The sequence below is a fragment of the Malaclemys terrapin genome, chromosome 2 (assembly GCF_027887155.1).
Source record: "Malaclemys terrapin pileata isolate rMalTer1 chromosome 2, rMalTer1.hap1, whole genome shotgun sequence".
Classification (NCBI taxonomy): Eukaryota; Metazoa; Chordata; order Testudines; family Emydidae; genus Malaclemys; species Malaclemys terrapin.
Window position 1 is genome coordinate 157,360,827 of NC_071506.1, and position 17,546 is coordinate 157,378,372.

The 17,546-nt window shown below is 41.9% G+C and overlaps 1 protein-coding gene across 3 annotated transcripts in view; it reads left to right on the forward strand.

Annotated features, from left to right (window-relative positions):
- CTNND2 (catenin delta 2) overlaps positions 1 to 17,546 on the forward strand; it is a 1,183,216-nt gene that overhangs the window by 1,000,083 nt on the left and 165,587 nt on the right. For all 3 annotated transcript variants that reach the window (XM_054019141.1, XM_054019142.1, XM_054019143.1), the window contains one exon: positions 15,877 to 15,994. In XM_054019141.1, coding sequence (XP_053875116.1) covers positions 15,877 to 15,994 — 118 coding nt within the window. The remainder of the gene's footprint in view (positions 1 to 15,876; positions 15,995 to 17,546) is intronic.

The following is a 17,546-nucleotide window of genomic DNA, read 5'->3' on the forward strand; positions in this document are numbered from 1 at the left end:
ATGTTTTTCATCTTTCTCGCTGGGAAAACCATAACACAAAGACCCAATCATGTGGACACCAAATGACACCTCAACTTGATCAACCTATCAAGACTACCTTAAACCAAACTGAAGTATCTGTATTCTACAGGGGTCTGAACATCTGCCCCATCACAGAACCTGATATCACACTTAGGCTAGGTCTACACTACGGGGGGGTGGGGGAGTCGACCTAAGATACACAACTTCAGCTACGTGAATAGCGTAGCTGAAGTTGTGTATTTTAGGTCGACTTACCTGGCTGTGAGGACGGCAGCGAGTCGACCGCTGCCACGCCGCCGTCGACTCCGCTTCCGCCTCTTGCCACGGTGGATTTCCGGAGTCGACGGCAGAACCATCGGAGATCGATTTTATCGCGTCTTCACTAGACGTGATAAGTCAATCCCCAATAGATCGATTGCTACCCGCCGATCCGGCGGGTAGTGAAGACATGCCCTAACATGTCGGAAACCAGAAATATCTTCCACCAACTCCACCTTGAGGAATTATTTCACAACAAAGATGACACCTTCTCCAACTACCACATCCCCACTGACAGTCATGAGAAAAAAGAATCTGCTGACTGGACACCCCCCAGTGGATGAAACCACACATTGATTGCTTCAGAAAAAAGTTGACAGTGAAACCTCAGCAACCATTACATCTACCATAATCTCTCCACTGCTAAGTGGATAGCTATGCAGCCCCTGAAATCCAGCCACCAGATGGTGATCAAACCAGTAGACAAAGAAGTCACCATAGTAGTCCTTAGTTGAAATGACTACATCCACAAGGCTAATTGAAAACTCTCTGACACCACCTACTATAAAGAACTCAAAGAAAACCCCACACCACACAAGAATTTAAGGATACCATTATCAAACCCATGCCCAAATAATTACAAGAAAATTTCTACACCCTCTTCCTCCACGCACCCACCCCATGGACCTTTTACATGCTTCCCAAAATACAAAAACAAGAGAATCCAGGTAGACCCATGATATCTGGCCACAGTACTCTTACTGAAGGAATATCGGGACTCATAGAAACCATCCTCAAACCACTTTCCACACAAAGGGCCAGTTTCCTCCAAGATGCTACTGACTTCCTCCAGAAACTCTGTAACTTTAGCAACATTTCCCAGAACACCATCCCTGCCACTTTGGATGTCATTTCCCTATACACAAATATCCCTCACCATGACAGCATTGCTTCCTGCCTGCCATCCCAAACACATTACCAAACTCATCCATTTCATCCTCACCCACACCAACTTTACATTTAACAATAATTTCTCCAAACTTTGGGATCAGACGTGTAGTAGCGTAGTATTATCCATTCTTGAAACCAGCCAAGACATAACTACAAACAAAGGGTGAACTAGAGCATCACTGAGAGTTGACTTATTGTTTCCCTTATTTGCACAGTTATACTCACACACACAACACATCTGCAGGGGCAGATGTTAGTTTCAATTTTGATGGCTGAGGCTGGCCTGGTGACAACTATCCAGAGATCGAACGTGGGGTGACGAGAGTCCCCGGAGTCCCTTCGGCTCCGCAGGAGGGCTCTACTGCTTCTGGTCCAGTCCCGAGTTTAGCGTGCTGTTACATTTCCTTGTTGGTAACTGTCCTGGACACCCAGCTCAAGATTTATATCATCTCCAAGATAATACCATGGTTCCATAAAAGGTGATGTTTGCTTCTTTGTTTTGTCATTGGCTGTCATTCACTATCTCACTCATTTCTGACATTAATTGATTATATATTCATACGCATGAATACAATTGGTAATATAGAACAATGCAGCTTTAAGCAAGCATCTAACATCATGGGGAACTTCCGTCTCTGTTTGTGGTTTTGAAACAGCATAACAGGAAACTGTACAGACTACACTTGAAAGACTTAATTGGGGGGCGTGTCTGGCTACACATGGCACCCCAATATACCAGCCTCTTTGTGGGCCATTTGGAAAAATTCTGGAAAAATGCACCATAAAACCAATAATATACCTGAGACATGTCAATGTTGTTTTCATCCTCTGGACAGATGACCTAAACTTTCTCACAAATTTCCACAACTTCAGCAACCACCACCCTATCCATCAATCTCTTTCTAGAACACTCCCACATCAGCATCAACTTCCTGGATGCCATGATCAGATTCAGCGATGGAACCCTCAGACTGTACCAAGAAACCCACAGAACACCACATGTACCTCTACAGATCCAGGAGCCCCTCCAGACACACCAAGAAATCTGTTACCCACAACCAGGCACTCAGATACCACAGAATTTGCTCTGAAGAAAAAGTCTGGGATACATACCTAAACACACTTAAAGACACCTTCGCTAAATAAGGGCACTCAACGAGAGAAGTAGATCACCTCATGGAGCAGGCCACCCAAATACCCTGGAAAACATGCTTCAATACAGAAAAAAGCCACTGACTCCACAGACCTAGTTGTCACCTACTCCCCCATGCTAGAACCCATACAGAGTATCATTAAACAATTACAACCCATATTTGATGGGAAACCACATCCTAAAGAAGTATTTCATGACCCCCTAGTTCTGGCCTTCAGACAACCCCCAACTTCACCAAACTCATCATCAGAAGTAAGCTCCCCACACCAACTCAAAGTGGCACCAGACCCTGCCATCTTGAGAATCAAGCAGTCAAAGTCCTGGCTATCCCTCAGAAGCTGATAGGATCCACAACTTGGAATCATGTTTGACAATGAGCTAAACATGTTTCAGCGGTGGTCAAGGATAGCCGAATTCTTGGAAGCAATAATCTTTTTTCCTCCAATCATAGACTTTTCCTCCATGATCATTGTCTTCATCACATGCAGGCATGTAGACTGGATTCACTGTCATGTGGTGTATTTGTGGGCTGTTTCTACCCTCCCGCCCCCCAAAAATAAGGTCTATAGATCACAACATGTTAGCTCAACTGTTCAGGGGGGATTTGTTGTATTTATATAAGCAAAACTTCTGCTACTTCCTCTTTGACTGTGAAATTGGAGCCAGGATTGATTATGGCTGCCCCAGCACAGGTGTGCCATTAATGGAAGAAGGAGGCGAGGCAGTCTTTACATCTGCCTCCTCTTTGTGCACCTGAACGGGGGAAAGCCAGGATCCCATTACTTATGCTCTTTGAGCAAGTTATGGGAAAGTAATAGAATGCCTTCAGACACTGCACATATTAAAGAGAGTAGGGATAAAAGTCACACCCCTGCATGAGTAATAACTGGTGGCCCAAGCCTCGAACTGGGAGAGTATGTAATATCTCCAAAAAAGAGTAATAGGAACCACTCCAAAGTGCGCACGCACACTGAAAGCATTCTTCTGCTCCTTCAGTATTGGTCAGGCATAAGGCCTGTGACTGCCACTTCAGTGATAACACACGTGCACAGCTCTTTCCTCTGTTTCTCCCCCACCCTATCCCACCAGGGCAGCTCTAGATTTAAAAGACACCCTAGGTCCCATATTTTTAGGTAGAGGTTCTGAAAGAGTAACAATGCATTAGTTCTTTGAACAAGGATTTTTGAACGGTTTTGTTGTGGATAAAGGTGCATTTGTTTGTTGGAACGTTATCTGTTTCATATAGTCTTTAACTGTGTGTGAGTGTATTCAGTGTGTGTGTAGGGTTGCCAACTTTCTACTCGCACAAAACTGAACACCCCTGCCCGGCCTCTGCCCCTGCTCCACCCTTCCTCCAAGGCCCCACCCCTACTCCACCTCTTCTCCAAGGCCCCACCCCCACTCACTCCATTCTCCCTCCCTCTGTCGCTTGCTCTCTTCACCCTCACTCACTTGCCCAAGGGTGAGGGGTTTGGGGTGCAGGAGGGGGTTCTGGGCTGGGGGGTGGAGCCAAGGGGTTCAGAGTATAGGGGGAGGCTCTGGACTGAGGCAGGGGGTTGGGTTGTGGAAGTGGATATGGGCTCTGGGTGGGGGGGGGTGCAGGTTCCAGGTTGGGACCATAAATGAGGGCTCTCGGCTGAAGCAGGGGGTTGGGGTGTGGTGGGGGTGAGGGCTCCCTCTCAGGGTGCGGGCTCTGGTGTGGAGCTGGGGATGAGGGAATTGAGGTGCAGGAGAGTGCTCCAGGCTGGGACTGAGGGGTTTTGAGGGCAGGAGGGGGACCAGGGCTGGGGCAGGGGGTTGGAGTGTGGGGGAATGAGGGCTCTGGCTGGGGATGTGGGCTCTGGGGTGGGGCTGTGGATGAGGGGTTTGGGGTGCAGGAGAGTGCTCTGGGCTGGGACCGGGGGGGTTGGAGGGCAGGAGGGGGATCAGGGCTGGGGCAGGAGGTTGCGGCGTGGGAGCGGGGACAGGGGTGTAGGCTCCCGGTGGCGCTTACCTCAAGCAGCTCCCGGAAGCAGTGGCATGTCCCCCTTCCAGCTCCTACATGGAGCGTGGCCAGGCAGCTCTTCACACTGCCCTGTCCATAGGCATCGCCTACACAACCCCTAATTGCTGTTGTTCCTGGCCAATGGGAGCTGCAGAGCCAATGCTTGGGGCAGGGGCAGTGTGTGGAGCCCCCTGGCTGCCCCTAAGCGTAGTTTGTGATCTTTTTGGTGGTTGCCTTTAAATTTTAATGTAAAATTAATGCAATAAACCTTGTCACTGTGAGGTGAAAATCAAATATCTATTGCTCAGTAATTTGATTTGTAAGGAATGGAGAGAAAAGCATTAATAATAATGCTTTTAACTAATCTTACTTTGAGACACATGCAACCAGATTGACTAAGTTTAAGTGCCTGATTGAGTGCTTGATTAGGTGGAGAACACAGGTTATTGTGAAGACTAATCAGGGCCCCGTGTTTTCTATGAGCTGGCAACAGCAGTATTTACTTCTGCAGAACTGTGTGCTACAATGAAAGTTTTAATTTCACAAAAGTGATTTTGTTATTTTGTTTCTGGTTCAAAAACTAAACATAAACTAACAGAGTGGTGTTTTAATGATTATGGAAGCAACCGGTCCAAGTAGTAATTTTGTGAGGGTATTGGCTCGCCAACCTAATGATAAGCATTTAAACGTCAACATTATTAACTATTTCAGCAGAACAATTTAACTAATGTGTTTATTTTGTCACTGTTGGATGCAATGACTGCTATTAGGACTGATGATAGTAGGAGCAGCTTTTTGCTGTCATGTACAATAACTCCTCGCTTAACGTTGTAGTTACGGTATGTTCCTGAAAAATGCAACTTTAAGCAAAACAATGTTGAGCGAATCCAATTTCCCTATAAGAATGAATGTAAATTTGGGGGGTTATGTTCCAGGGAAATTTTTTTCACCAAACAAAAGACTATATTATATATATATACCTCCACCAGTATAAATTTTAAACAAACAATTTAATACTGTACACAGCAATGATGATTGTGAAACTTGGTTGAGGTGGTGAAGTAAGAGGGTGGGATATTTCCCAGGGAATGCCTTACTGCTAAATGATGAACTAAAACAGATGAGCCCTCAAGGTTAACCCATTATTGTTAATGTAGCCTCACACTCTACAAGGCAGCACAAATGGAGGGAGGGGAGACAACATGACAGACAGAGACACACACCTTGTGTGTGAGAGAGAAAGAGATGTGCATTGCCCCCTTAGATGCTGACCCCACTCTAAGTACACTGCCTTGTTAAGTAGACGGGGCGGCTCCAGACACCAGCGCAGCAAACGCGTGCCTCGGGTGGCAAGATGCAGTGGGTGGCCTGCCAGTCACTGTGAGGGTGGCAGGCAGGCGGCTTTTGGCGGCATGCCTTCAAGAGGTCCACTGGTCCCGCAGCTTCGGCGACAATTCGGCGGCGGGGACGCCGATGTCGCGGCACAGGCAGACCTCCCACAGGCATGCAGCCGAATCCACGTTACCAGCAGATTGGTCGCAGGCGCGCCGCCGAAAGCTACCTGCCTGCTGTGCTTGGGGCGACAAAAAACATAGAGCCGCCCCTGTAAGTAGATCAGCAAGTTGAGACGGCAGCTGCTGCCAGCAATCTCCCTCCATCCTGAGCCCTGTCGTGTCCGCCCCCCCCCCATGGAGATGGGGTAATTGGGGGTCAGAAGCAGGGGGGAAGGGGACACGGAGGAGGATATCATCCCCCTCATCCCCCCTCCCCCCCTCCACACAGCAAACCGGAGGCTCCCGGGAGCAGCTCCAAGGCAGAGGAGAGGAGCAGCACATGGTAGGGGGGAGGGACAGCTGAACTGCTGGCAATCGATAGCTTGCTGGGCTTCTGCCGCACAAGGAACTTAGGGGAGTGGAGAGGTAATAGGGAGGCTGCCGGTCCACCCTGGTTCCAAGCCCCCACCAGCTAGCTGCAACGGGCTGCTCTTCCTGCAAGCAGTGGACAAAGCAGGCGGCTGCCAAATGACGTTATAAGGGAGCATTGCACAACTTTAAACAAGCATGTTCCCTAATTGATCAGCAACGTAACAACGAAACAACGTTAACCGGGACGACTTTAAGTGAGGAGTTACTATATATCTTGGTGTTATCCAGTAGTTCAGATCTTCCTCCCCCACAAAAGTCAAGTTGCCTCCACATTTGTCCACTAGGGTGAGGAAAAAGTCAATGTGTCCCCTCCTTCATGCCCAAAAGCTGTCTTCTCAATGCCAAAAATCCAAACTGCCTCCCACTGCTTCTGAAGTAAGAAAAACTGCAAATTGCACCACCCAGCTGTGAAATCTTCCCCCTTATCATATTGATCGCATCTTCAATGAAGTATGCATTGTCAATACAAAAAATACACAGCAAGCTGCATAGTAAAAATTTGGGCATGGCATAACATATATCTAGTTCTTTCTTGTAAAATAAGCCCCAGGATATGGTACTGATTGCATTATTTATTTTTGTATTTAAATCAATTAAAACAGCTATTTCTGAATTTTCTTGAAGCTAAAGTAGAATTCCAGGTCTGACACAGAATTCAGTACCACAGAGCCACAAAAGGCAGGGGACCTTGCCACAGAATTTATCCAGCTTGCCTCAGAATATGAAAAGCTTTGTATTCATTAACATTTGTACAGTGCCTTGAGATCCTCAAATGGCAGACTCTAAAGTTATTATTCATTTATAATAATATGCATTTTCATGTTTATGCAGATGCCCACTTATTTCTGTGAACCCATGAGTTAGGGATCTCATTCCTGTTTGCAGTAATGTTTACGCTCTTAAAAGATACCATTTCAAACCATTATGTTATGTACAAATATCATTGTTTGTCCAGTTAGGTGTACAGTTGCCAGTTTATACATGCAGCGCAGGTGCAACTTTTTAAAATGCAGTCCTAAAGGAAGAATGGCCAGAGCATGGCACAGTATTTTTAGCTGCATGACTCCCATTGTCTTCAACTGAATTTGTGTGACTGAAACCCTGAATACTGCTTTGCAAAAGTATGGGTAGCTCTTAATCCAAATGATCTATAGGTATAATCAGATACTGCCCTGCTAGAAAGGTACATGCTTAAAAATTAACAGGAAAATATAGTTTTAAAAATACTTATTTCAATATCAAAATTTATATTTATTCTGTTTTCTTTAGTATTTTCTGTTTTTAAGTAGCAACTAAGACATCACCTAGACAACAATCAGACATATTGGGATCCAAGACCCACTAGTGGCAGACAAATTACAGCTCCAGACAAAAATGACCTTCAGATCTTTTAGTTTTCTGCCTCTGGAGGTTTACACAACAGCTATCAAAGCAGCATTCTTCCAGAGAAAACTTCCAAGAGCCCCCTGTGGGCCAGATTCTGAATCCCTTATTACATTGGTGAGCAGTGACTCTCTGGAGTCATCCCAGTGATGCTAATAGGACTATCTGGGAGAGTAAGGGAGTCACAAACTAGCCCTATGAGAAAACAAAATACATCATTGAACAAAGTGTGAGCCAGAATTTTGTTTTTCTGAAATCTTTTCTAACTCAAAGAGGGTCCTAAGATTGGGCAAAGGAAAAAAGGGCACAACTAAGGAAGGATTTTTCAGTGTCTCAGAGTTGGATTTTATTTTCCAATAAATGAACAGTGCTTTTGTTTCAGAAAATGTACCGTGTCAGATATTTGTTTTTAACTGTTAATTTTAGTTGATGTGCTGGTCATTTCATATTAGTCTAGAGACAAATGTATCTTCTGTAGCTAGGACATGTCTGCTAGCATTACACAGTTCAGGGTAAAAGTTGGACTCTGGATGAAAATGAGTTTTGATCCCATGTTAAGTTCTGGAGTCCTGCTTTTATCGTAATCAAATCAGGCATTCCAAATATTTCTGACAGTGTAGAGAGAAGCATAAGTGTGTTCTTGAAATTTACATGAACCACGTTAGGAGTAAGCCAAGGGGAGAAAGCTGTCAAAACCAAGAGTTTTTATTGTCATTTGTTAGTACTATTTGCTCATAGGCTAAAACAAGGTCAAGTACATCAGAGAGTGCTGCAAAAATTTCATGCATAAAGTAAAGAGGACACAATTCTTATTCAATAGTTTCAGATGAGGAAGGAGAAGATTATTTTTTCTCACCTGTTGTAGTTTTTAAAATTTTGGCCCAAGCAGAGACATTTGTTTTCTTACAAAACTAAAAATTCTTTGGCACTGTTGGGAAATGAAATTCAAAGGTGAAATTCAGTTTATTGCTCAGTAAGGTCTCAGCTGCATAGGAATCCCTATCCATTTTCACAATATTTTTACGTCTACTGAATTATATTCTCTGTCAAATAGAATAGTGTCCCTTTATTCTCAGTTCATCCCTGAACTAATTAAAGCATTTTGCCAGTTCCTTTTCTATCATTCCTATAAATGCAGGTGAAGTACAAACCTCTTCTGAAGGAGATATGTACCAGCCATGAAAAATTAAAAGGGCATTATTTTTCTTACTGCTGAATAGTTTTATGTTGGTGGAAATCATGGAAGACAGATGATAAATTCCCATGGGACTGGCTAGGGGCAAATATAGGATTCATCTTTAAAGTAGGGAAGAAAAGGAGACCCTGGAAATTATGAACAAGAATAAACTGAATTTTAATACCTGAGAAACTGCTAGAACAATTAATCAAGCACCAACAGTAGAGGAAGGCAATTAAGAGCATCTAATCGAGCCTATTTGTAAGCATCTAGAAGAAAATAATCTAATAAATATTAGGTTGCAGGGGGTTAATCAAAAATAAATTATGTGTGATCAACAAACTGGGGAAAACAGTAGACGGAGTATTTCAGCAAAAGCCTGTGATACATTTTCAAAGAAGATTCTCATATTGGAAACCAGGAATTCTGGCTGTGGCAGAACTACTCTAGGTACTGTAGAGACATAGGAAATGTTCAGGGACAGATTAGGAGCAGAGATGTCAAAGGAAATTCATTCTGGGAACATTAAATATTAGGAAAATGTCTAGCTAAAAAACAGTTAAATAATGGAATCATCATCACTGAAGATATTCAGTACTGAGTGTGACACCGATCTTTTAGGAATAGTTCAGAATAATAAAAGAAATTCTATCACAATGTGTGTACTTAAAGACACATTAGAGAACTCTGATAAAACTGGATGAAGTGTGTGTGTGTTTCTATCATTATGTTTACAATATACTCTCAAAATGCTCTTTTTTTCCATTTCCCACTGGGGAAAAAAATCATAGAAATTCAGAAATGCAGTGTTGCCAGCTCTCTTGCCATTTTATTGTGAGTCTTGCAATATTTGGTGTTTTTCTTAAAAGTTCCAGCTGTTGAAGCACACTGATTTTGTGAGAATCTAAGCTTACTTTGTTTTTTAAATGAAAGCTTCTATCCCCTATGGATAGAGAAAAACTTGAAGATGTGACCCAAGTACACTGAAAGACCAGAAGACAAATAAAAAGAACCCAATATTTATTTTTATTTAAAATCTCCTTGCTTTTTAAGCCACTCTCCTGATTTTTAGGGGCTTTGACTCATGACTTTTGAACACATGGGATTGGCCTTACTGAAAAATGTAGAGTTTTAGTAGTTTGGCTAAGAAAAGCTGTGTTCACCAAGGAAAACAGCAAATGATTCCACTCATAAATACTTCTGAAAATATATATTTTTGACTCCAACTAGTCACAGGAAAAATGGATTGTTTAATATTTCCTTCAGCCCTACTCCTTTCCCTCCTATGTTGTCTTCCTTTCTCTTAGGGATGAAGTCAGTCTCCTGAACCTCCTGTTCCTCCTTTCTTTCCCATTTCTTTACATTCTTACACTTCCCTCTCTGAGTACTCTCCTCTCCCTCCTCTTTAATCTCTTTAACTTTTCAATTCTTCCTTCCTTCCTTAAATCCCGAAAACATTCCACTCCCAATAGGGTTGCCAGGTGTCTGGTTTTCAGCCGGAAAGTTCAGTTGAAAAGGGACCCTGGTGGCTCCAGTCAGAGCTGCTAACCGGGCCGTTAAAAGTCCAGTTGGTGGGCTGGCAGGCTCCCTACCTGGCAGCGTGTGGCTCCCTGAAGTGACAACATGTCCCTCCAGCTCCTAGGCGTAGGGGTGGCCATGAGGGCTCGACATGCTGCCCCCACCTCATGTGCCAGCGCTGCAGATCCTATTGGCCAGGAATTGCAGCCAGTGGGAACTGCAGGGGCGGCACCTGCACGCAGAGGCCACCGCTATGTGTAGGCGCCAAGGGACATGTCACTGTTTCCAGGGATCCCCTGAAGTAAGCACTGCCCAGAGCCTGCACCCTAACCCCCTGCCCCATCCTGGAGCCCCCTCCCATACCCAAACTTCCTCCTGGAGCCCACACCCTCCTCCGCACTCTTACCGCAACCCAGAGCCCTCTCCCACACCCAGAACCCCTCATTTCTGGGCCCACCCTGCAGCCCACACCCCCAGCCAGAGCTCTCACCCCCTCCTGTGCCCAAGCCTGGTAAAAATAAGCAAATGAGTTAGGGTGGGGGGGAGAGTGAGTGATAGAGGGAGGGGGAGATGGAGTGAGCAGGGGCGGGGCCCTGGAGAAAGCATGGGGCAGGGTCAGGGCAACGGTGCTCGGTTTTGTGCGATAGAAAGTTGGCAACCCTAACTCGCAACCTTCCTGCTCTGATCCCCAGGAACTTCTCCCTTGGTATGAGCGGTGTTATGTTAACTCATCTCCCACCATTAACACCATTAATGAGCACTGCAGACAAGTTAACGCACTTCCTGCAGGCATTGAGTTAAAGATAATATGCTCTGAGTGATGTGCAACTACTGAGCATGGCATTACATTCATAAGTGAGGTGACTTTGATACAGCAAAACATGACATGCCCGAGACGTGAAGTGTCAAGCCAGGGGTTTGATAGGGAAGTGGTTTTTTAAAAAAAAAATCACCACCAACAACACAGTATAAAATGGTTCTAGTAACCGTGCTGTTTTTAGTTCTATGTATTAAGAAGAGAGGTTTTCCTTTGAAATGAGAAGGTATAATACAATTTGTTGCCTTTTCAGAAGCATTTTTTTCTTTCAGATGCAATATACTTTCTGCAGAAAGTGTTTATTGCCACAAAGATGGGAAAGATTTCTTGTATGGGATTAATTACATACAGGAGTGGATGTTCGGTTCTTTCCACCAATTCTCCCTTCAAGGCCTGTTTAAATGGGCCAGGAAGTAGGTGGAAGGTTGGCATTCAATTGACTTGCGGATCACACAGCACAGTCATTAAGAGCAGCTCATTTAGCCTAAAGATTGGACATGCAGAAGCACCGTAATGAAAACCACCTGTTGAGTGCTTGACTTGGTAGGTTAATTGCTCTGACGCTTTGAAAATGAAAAGTATGGCTGAATAATAAAAACCAAATTACTCTGTTAGGGCATTTGATGGAAAGATCAAGACCCAAGAACTTTAGCCATATTTAACCGGGTGGCGTTTATTTAATTACAGTATGCACTGAAAGTAAGATTAATAGTTAAGTGGTAAAGCTACGGGACCAAATTTGCTGGTGATGTAAATTGGCCTTCCTCCATTGATCTCAATAGCCAGTTTACACCAGCAGACAATTTGGCCCAAAGGCTCTGATTAAAGACGTTTATATCCTCAGTAGTGATTACTAGAAACACCGGCAATATTTGGCAGACTATTACTAGCCTGAAAAACTGAGGAGAAAAAATAACAAAAGGGAATGATGATGTCCATGATATTGTGAATGCATAATAGGAAAGCTTCTTTTTTTGTAAAACTCCTTCTTTTAGTGAATTTAGTATAGTCATACAATATGTTGCATTTTCCTATCAACTTAAAGTGACAGAGAAGCATTCAATTATCACTCTACTCACTCAAAATTGCAGCCAAGAATTATGTGAGGTACTATACCTATTTGAGATAATCAAGTTTTGTTTTATTAAGTGGTGTTACTAAACTAGAATGATTTTATAGGCACTAAAATCTAACAGTCAGAAGTCATAAATAGTATTGTTTTAGATAAATATGTTTCTTTCATTACTAATTCGTAGTGAAGTTGAGTCTCTGTGTTATGTCTCTCTATCGCACACACACCTTTTGTTTGTATTATTTAAGATTGTAGGGTATTGCAGAACTTTTATTTTTATCAGTTGGCTTAGGCCTCAGTGCCATGGGACCCTCAAATGAACCAAAAAGTATATAGCTAATGACCGGAATATATTACTGTATTGCTCTAAAATGTTTAGTAATGAAAGCTACATGTACTCAGTTTACTATGTATATACAGGCTGCACTGACTACCTAGAGTTAAGCAATTGGAACTCAAGGTCGTATTCTGGGGGTGTTATACAAAAACTTCAAATCAATAGCTGTCAAACTGTCATCAACTGTTGGTCTACTGATGGTCTATTGATGGTCCTCAGAGTGTTTGCTGGCTATGCATGTGAAACTGGCTGTTCCTCTTTGCTTAAAGCGTTACTATTGAGGATTATGCTCTTCTTTGGAATGTTAAAAATCAATGGTTATAACCTATTTAGGAAAGTTTGAGTGAGCAAAAGGGGAGGGGGAGTGGCATTCTACATCAAAAATGGCATTACCTGTTTCCTAGTCACTGATAACTCAGAATAAAATGATCTTGTATGATTATGGATCAATGTCCTGACAGATAAAGCACAAGAAGGGTTACTAGCTGGTGTTAGCTATAGACCTCCAAATCACACAACAGAATAGGAACACTGCTTCCTTACACAACTACCCACAATAGTAGTAGGGGAAAAAATCCTGCATGATCATGGGGGACTTCAATTTGAGTGACATATGCTGGCAGTCTCATGCTACTAGTACTAAAATATTCTTGGAATTTCTAAAGATTATAGATGACAATTTCTAACTTAAAAAGTGTTGCAGCTATATTAGACCTTTCCCTAACAAATAAAGAGGACCAGATCACAGAACTAAAAGTTAATGGTATCTTGGGTGCATGTTCACATTTATAATGTGCAAACAGATTAAAGTTCAGATCAGTAATATATATACTTGGTGCTTTAACAGAGCCAATTTCACAAAGCTGAAAACAAATATAAGTCAAATCAGCTGGGAGGAAGTATTTAATCAGAAAAATTTGAATGATAATTGGGAATTATTTAAGAACACCTTACTAGATGTCCAAAAAACCACAATCCCACAACTGAGGAAGAAGTTTGAACTAGTTAAAAAACAGCCTGGTTTAGCGGGAAAGTGAAGGCAGTTGTAAAAAAATAATATATAACAGATAAAAGAGAGGGGAATTTGATAGTAATGAGTATAAATCAGAAGTTAGGAATTGTAGAAAATTGATAAGGGAAGCCAAGGGACACAAGGAAAAATCTATGGCCAGCAGACTTAAGGACAATAAGATGGAGCTTTTAAAATATATTAGGAACCAAAAAAATCCTGGCAACTGTATTGGTCCATTATTAGAGGGAAATGGTAGAATTATCAATAATAATGCAGAACTGACTTTCAGAAGAAAGAGAGAGAGGATGAAAGAATGGGCAAAGTTGGGAAAGATGACAAGGGAAATCTATCCCTCAGTCTCTTCCATCCTCTCAGTCTCTCCTATTTAAATCCATTCTCTCCTCTCTGGAATTTTTGTCCCCTCTTCCCCTATTTTATAATAGGAAGGAAGACAAAGTGGATTGAAAAGGGTTTGGAGGGAGAGAGCACTCTACAGCTTTACACAAGGAGAAGAGCAAGCAACTCGCTCTCCATTTCTATAATACAGAATGAAAGTACATAGGGATGGTGTGGGGTTTTCCATCTCCTCTCCCTTGGTGCGGGCAGGGGTACCAATGTTATGGGGAGTAGTGAAAGAAGAGTTGTCATATACCACCACAACACTAAAACCCTTGCCCATACCAAGCAAGAGGAGCTGAAAGGCTCTGCACCATCACAAGATGATGCAGTTCAAAAAAAGAAAATGCCATTCTGGGTGCATTAAACAGAAGTGCCAACTGTAAGACACAGGAGGTAATTGTTCCATTCTACTTGGCACTGGTGAGGCCTCAGCTGGAGTACTGTGTCAAGTTTTGCGCATCATGTGTTAGAAAAATGTGGACAAATTGGAGACAGCCCAGAGGAAAGCAACAAAAATTATAAAAGGGTTTAGAAAACCTGACCTATGAGGAAAGGTTAAAAAAGTGGCCATATTAGTCTGGAGAAAAGAAGTCTGAGTAGGAACCTGATAAGTCTTCAAATATGTTAAGGGCTGTTATAAAGAGGACAGTGATCAACTGTTCTCCATGTCCACTGCAGGTAGCACAAGAAGTAATGGCTTAATCTTTAGCAAGGGAGTTTCAGGTTAGATATTAGGAAAAACTTCCTAACTATAAGGGTAGTTAAGTACTGGAATAGCTTACCTAGGGATGTTGTAGAATATCCATCACTGGGTTTTTTTTAAGAACAGGCTAGACAAAATATTTGTCAGGGATGGTCTAGGTTTACTTGCTCCTGCCTCAGTGTGGGGGGATGGACGAGGTGAGCTGTCGAGGTCCCTTATAGCTGTACATTTCTATTATTCTGTGATCAATTACACACATTTGTGCAAATCTAAATGTGATTTTTGTCAGCTGGTGTTGTCAAATATTAATTTGATATACACACACACATATGCTATGCTAGTTTATATTAATAATAATATTTGTTTGAGTATTAGGCCATAGTGCCATTGGGTAGTTTTAGTTATCTTTGTGTAAAACGGATTCAGAAGCCTTCAGGCACAAGCACAAAATAAACAAAAAAATATTATTATGAGTTGCTGTTTTATATATCTCAATGTAAAACAATTTTTAGTGAACAAGATTGATGCATTAATGTTCTCTCAAAATGAGAGAGAGAGAAGCAAACACTGGTGTAAAATGAAAAATAAAAAGAGAGGATGAAAGCAACAGATTACCATTCCTAAGGAATACCAGCTGTTTCACATTGTGCTTTGATAATATTTTTATTCTAGGTTACACTATTCAGGAGGGTGAAGAGCCCTTGCTATTGAAGATGCTCTTTCCAACCCCAACAGATTTCTTTAGGCTTTTGAAAACCCTCCAAACTTTTCAAAGTTTGTAAGAAAGGGCGTGGGGTTGAGGAGGAGGTTAAAAACATTTTCCTGAAAAAATAAAATAAAACTCACTCCTAAGAGAAAAGAACAATCCCTCCACAAATTTTAGTAGGCTTAGATTCTTTCAATCCAGGAATGGTACAGAATGTACCTAAGATCGGCATCCTTCCAGCTCTAAAATCATCTAAGATGACCAACTGTTTCTAATTTGTTCCCCTCTATGTTGTTTCCTTACCTCGTTCACAACCATTCTCATTACTTGCTCATCTGAAACAATGACATAGGAAGTACAAGAGGTGTTAATCATTGGTGTTAATGAGGAGAATATTTTGCTACAGAAAGCAAATGACAAAGTTGGGAAAAAATTGATTCTCCTTACCGTTGTCTTGTAGGAATGTCAGCTCCGCTGGAGAGGAGGCCCGCAGAAGAATGAGGGAGTGTGATGGACTTACTGATGCATTGCTGTACGTGATTCAGTCTGCTCTTGGGAGCAGTGAAATTGATAGCAAGGTTTGTCATCTTTGTCTTTTTAAAAATGGAAAAGCAAGGAATAAAAAAGGAGATTTAAAAATATATTTGGTGATTGCACTGGGTACATGAGCAGGGCAGAATTTGGCCCTTAATCTCTTTGACTTTCTTTCTGTTGAGCAGTGTTTCCATATACTTTATATGACTGCTCTGGAATTGTATTTGCATATGTACTGTATAGTGTGTTCTCTTTTTTTCTCTCTCTCTCTCTCTCTCTCTCTCTCTCTCTCTCCTCTTTTGTTAAATTATTAGGAAAAAATAAATTAAACTGGCTTGAGAAAGGCACCAATGCATCAAGCTCTGTGCAAACTCCCACACACAAATCAGCAAATTTATCTGTGCCATCTGTTTATGAGCTACACTAACAGCTATGCATTGGTTTTTATGAGGTGGACCATGAGGAAGTACAGTAGTTGCCATTACAAGTCAACATTTGCAAACAGACACTACACAGTTACCAGTGTTATTTCATATTCTAAATAGAAAGTGAACTGTGGATACACCTATGGGATAAATATTTGTGAGTGGTATTTTTTTTTTAATACCAGCCACTATAGGCTGGCACCAAAATACTAGGGTTGTCAATTAATCGCAGTTAACTCATGCGATTAACTCAAAAAAATTAATTGTGATTAATCACAGTTTTAATCTCACTGTTAAACAATAGAATACCAATTGAAATGTATTAAATATTTTTGGATATTTTTCTACATTTTCAAAAATATTCAATTACAACACAGAATACAAAGTATACAGTGCTCACTTTATATTACTATTTTTATTACAAATGTTTGCACTGTAAAAATGATAAACTAAAGAAATTGTATTTTCAATTCACCTCATATGCGTACTGTACTATAATCTCTTTATCATGAAAATGCAACTTACAAATGTAGATTTTGTTTTTGTTACAGAACTGCACTCAAAAACAAAACTGTGTAAAACTTTAGAGCCTACAAGTCCACTCAGCCCTACTTCTTGTTCAGCCAATCGCTCAGACAAACAAGTTTGTTTACGTTTATGGGAGATAATGCTTCCCGCTTCTTAATTATAGTGTTACCTGAAAGTGAGAACAAGCGTTCACATGGCACTTTTGTAGCCAGCATTGCAAGGTATTTACATGCCAGATATGCTAAACATTCATATGCCCCTTCACGGTTCAGCCACCATTCCAGAGGACATGCTCCATGCTGACAACGCTCGTTAAAATAATGCATTAATTAATTTGTTACTGAACTCGTTAGAGGAAAATTGTATGTCTCTTGCTCTGTTTTACTCGCATTCTGCCATATATTTCATGTTATAGCAATCTCGGATGATGATCCAGCAAATGTTGTTAGTTTTAAGAACACTTTCATTGCAAATCTGACAAAACGCAAAAAAGGTACCAATGTCAAATTTCTAAAGATAACTACAGCATTGAACCCAAGGCTTAAGAAATCTGAGCGGGATGAGGTATGGAGCACGCTTTCAGAAGTCTTAAAAGAGCAACACTCTGATGCAGAAACTACGGAACCCAAACCACCAAAAAAGA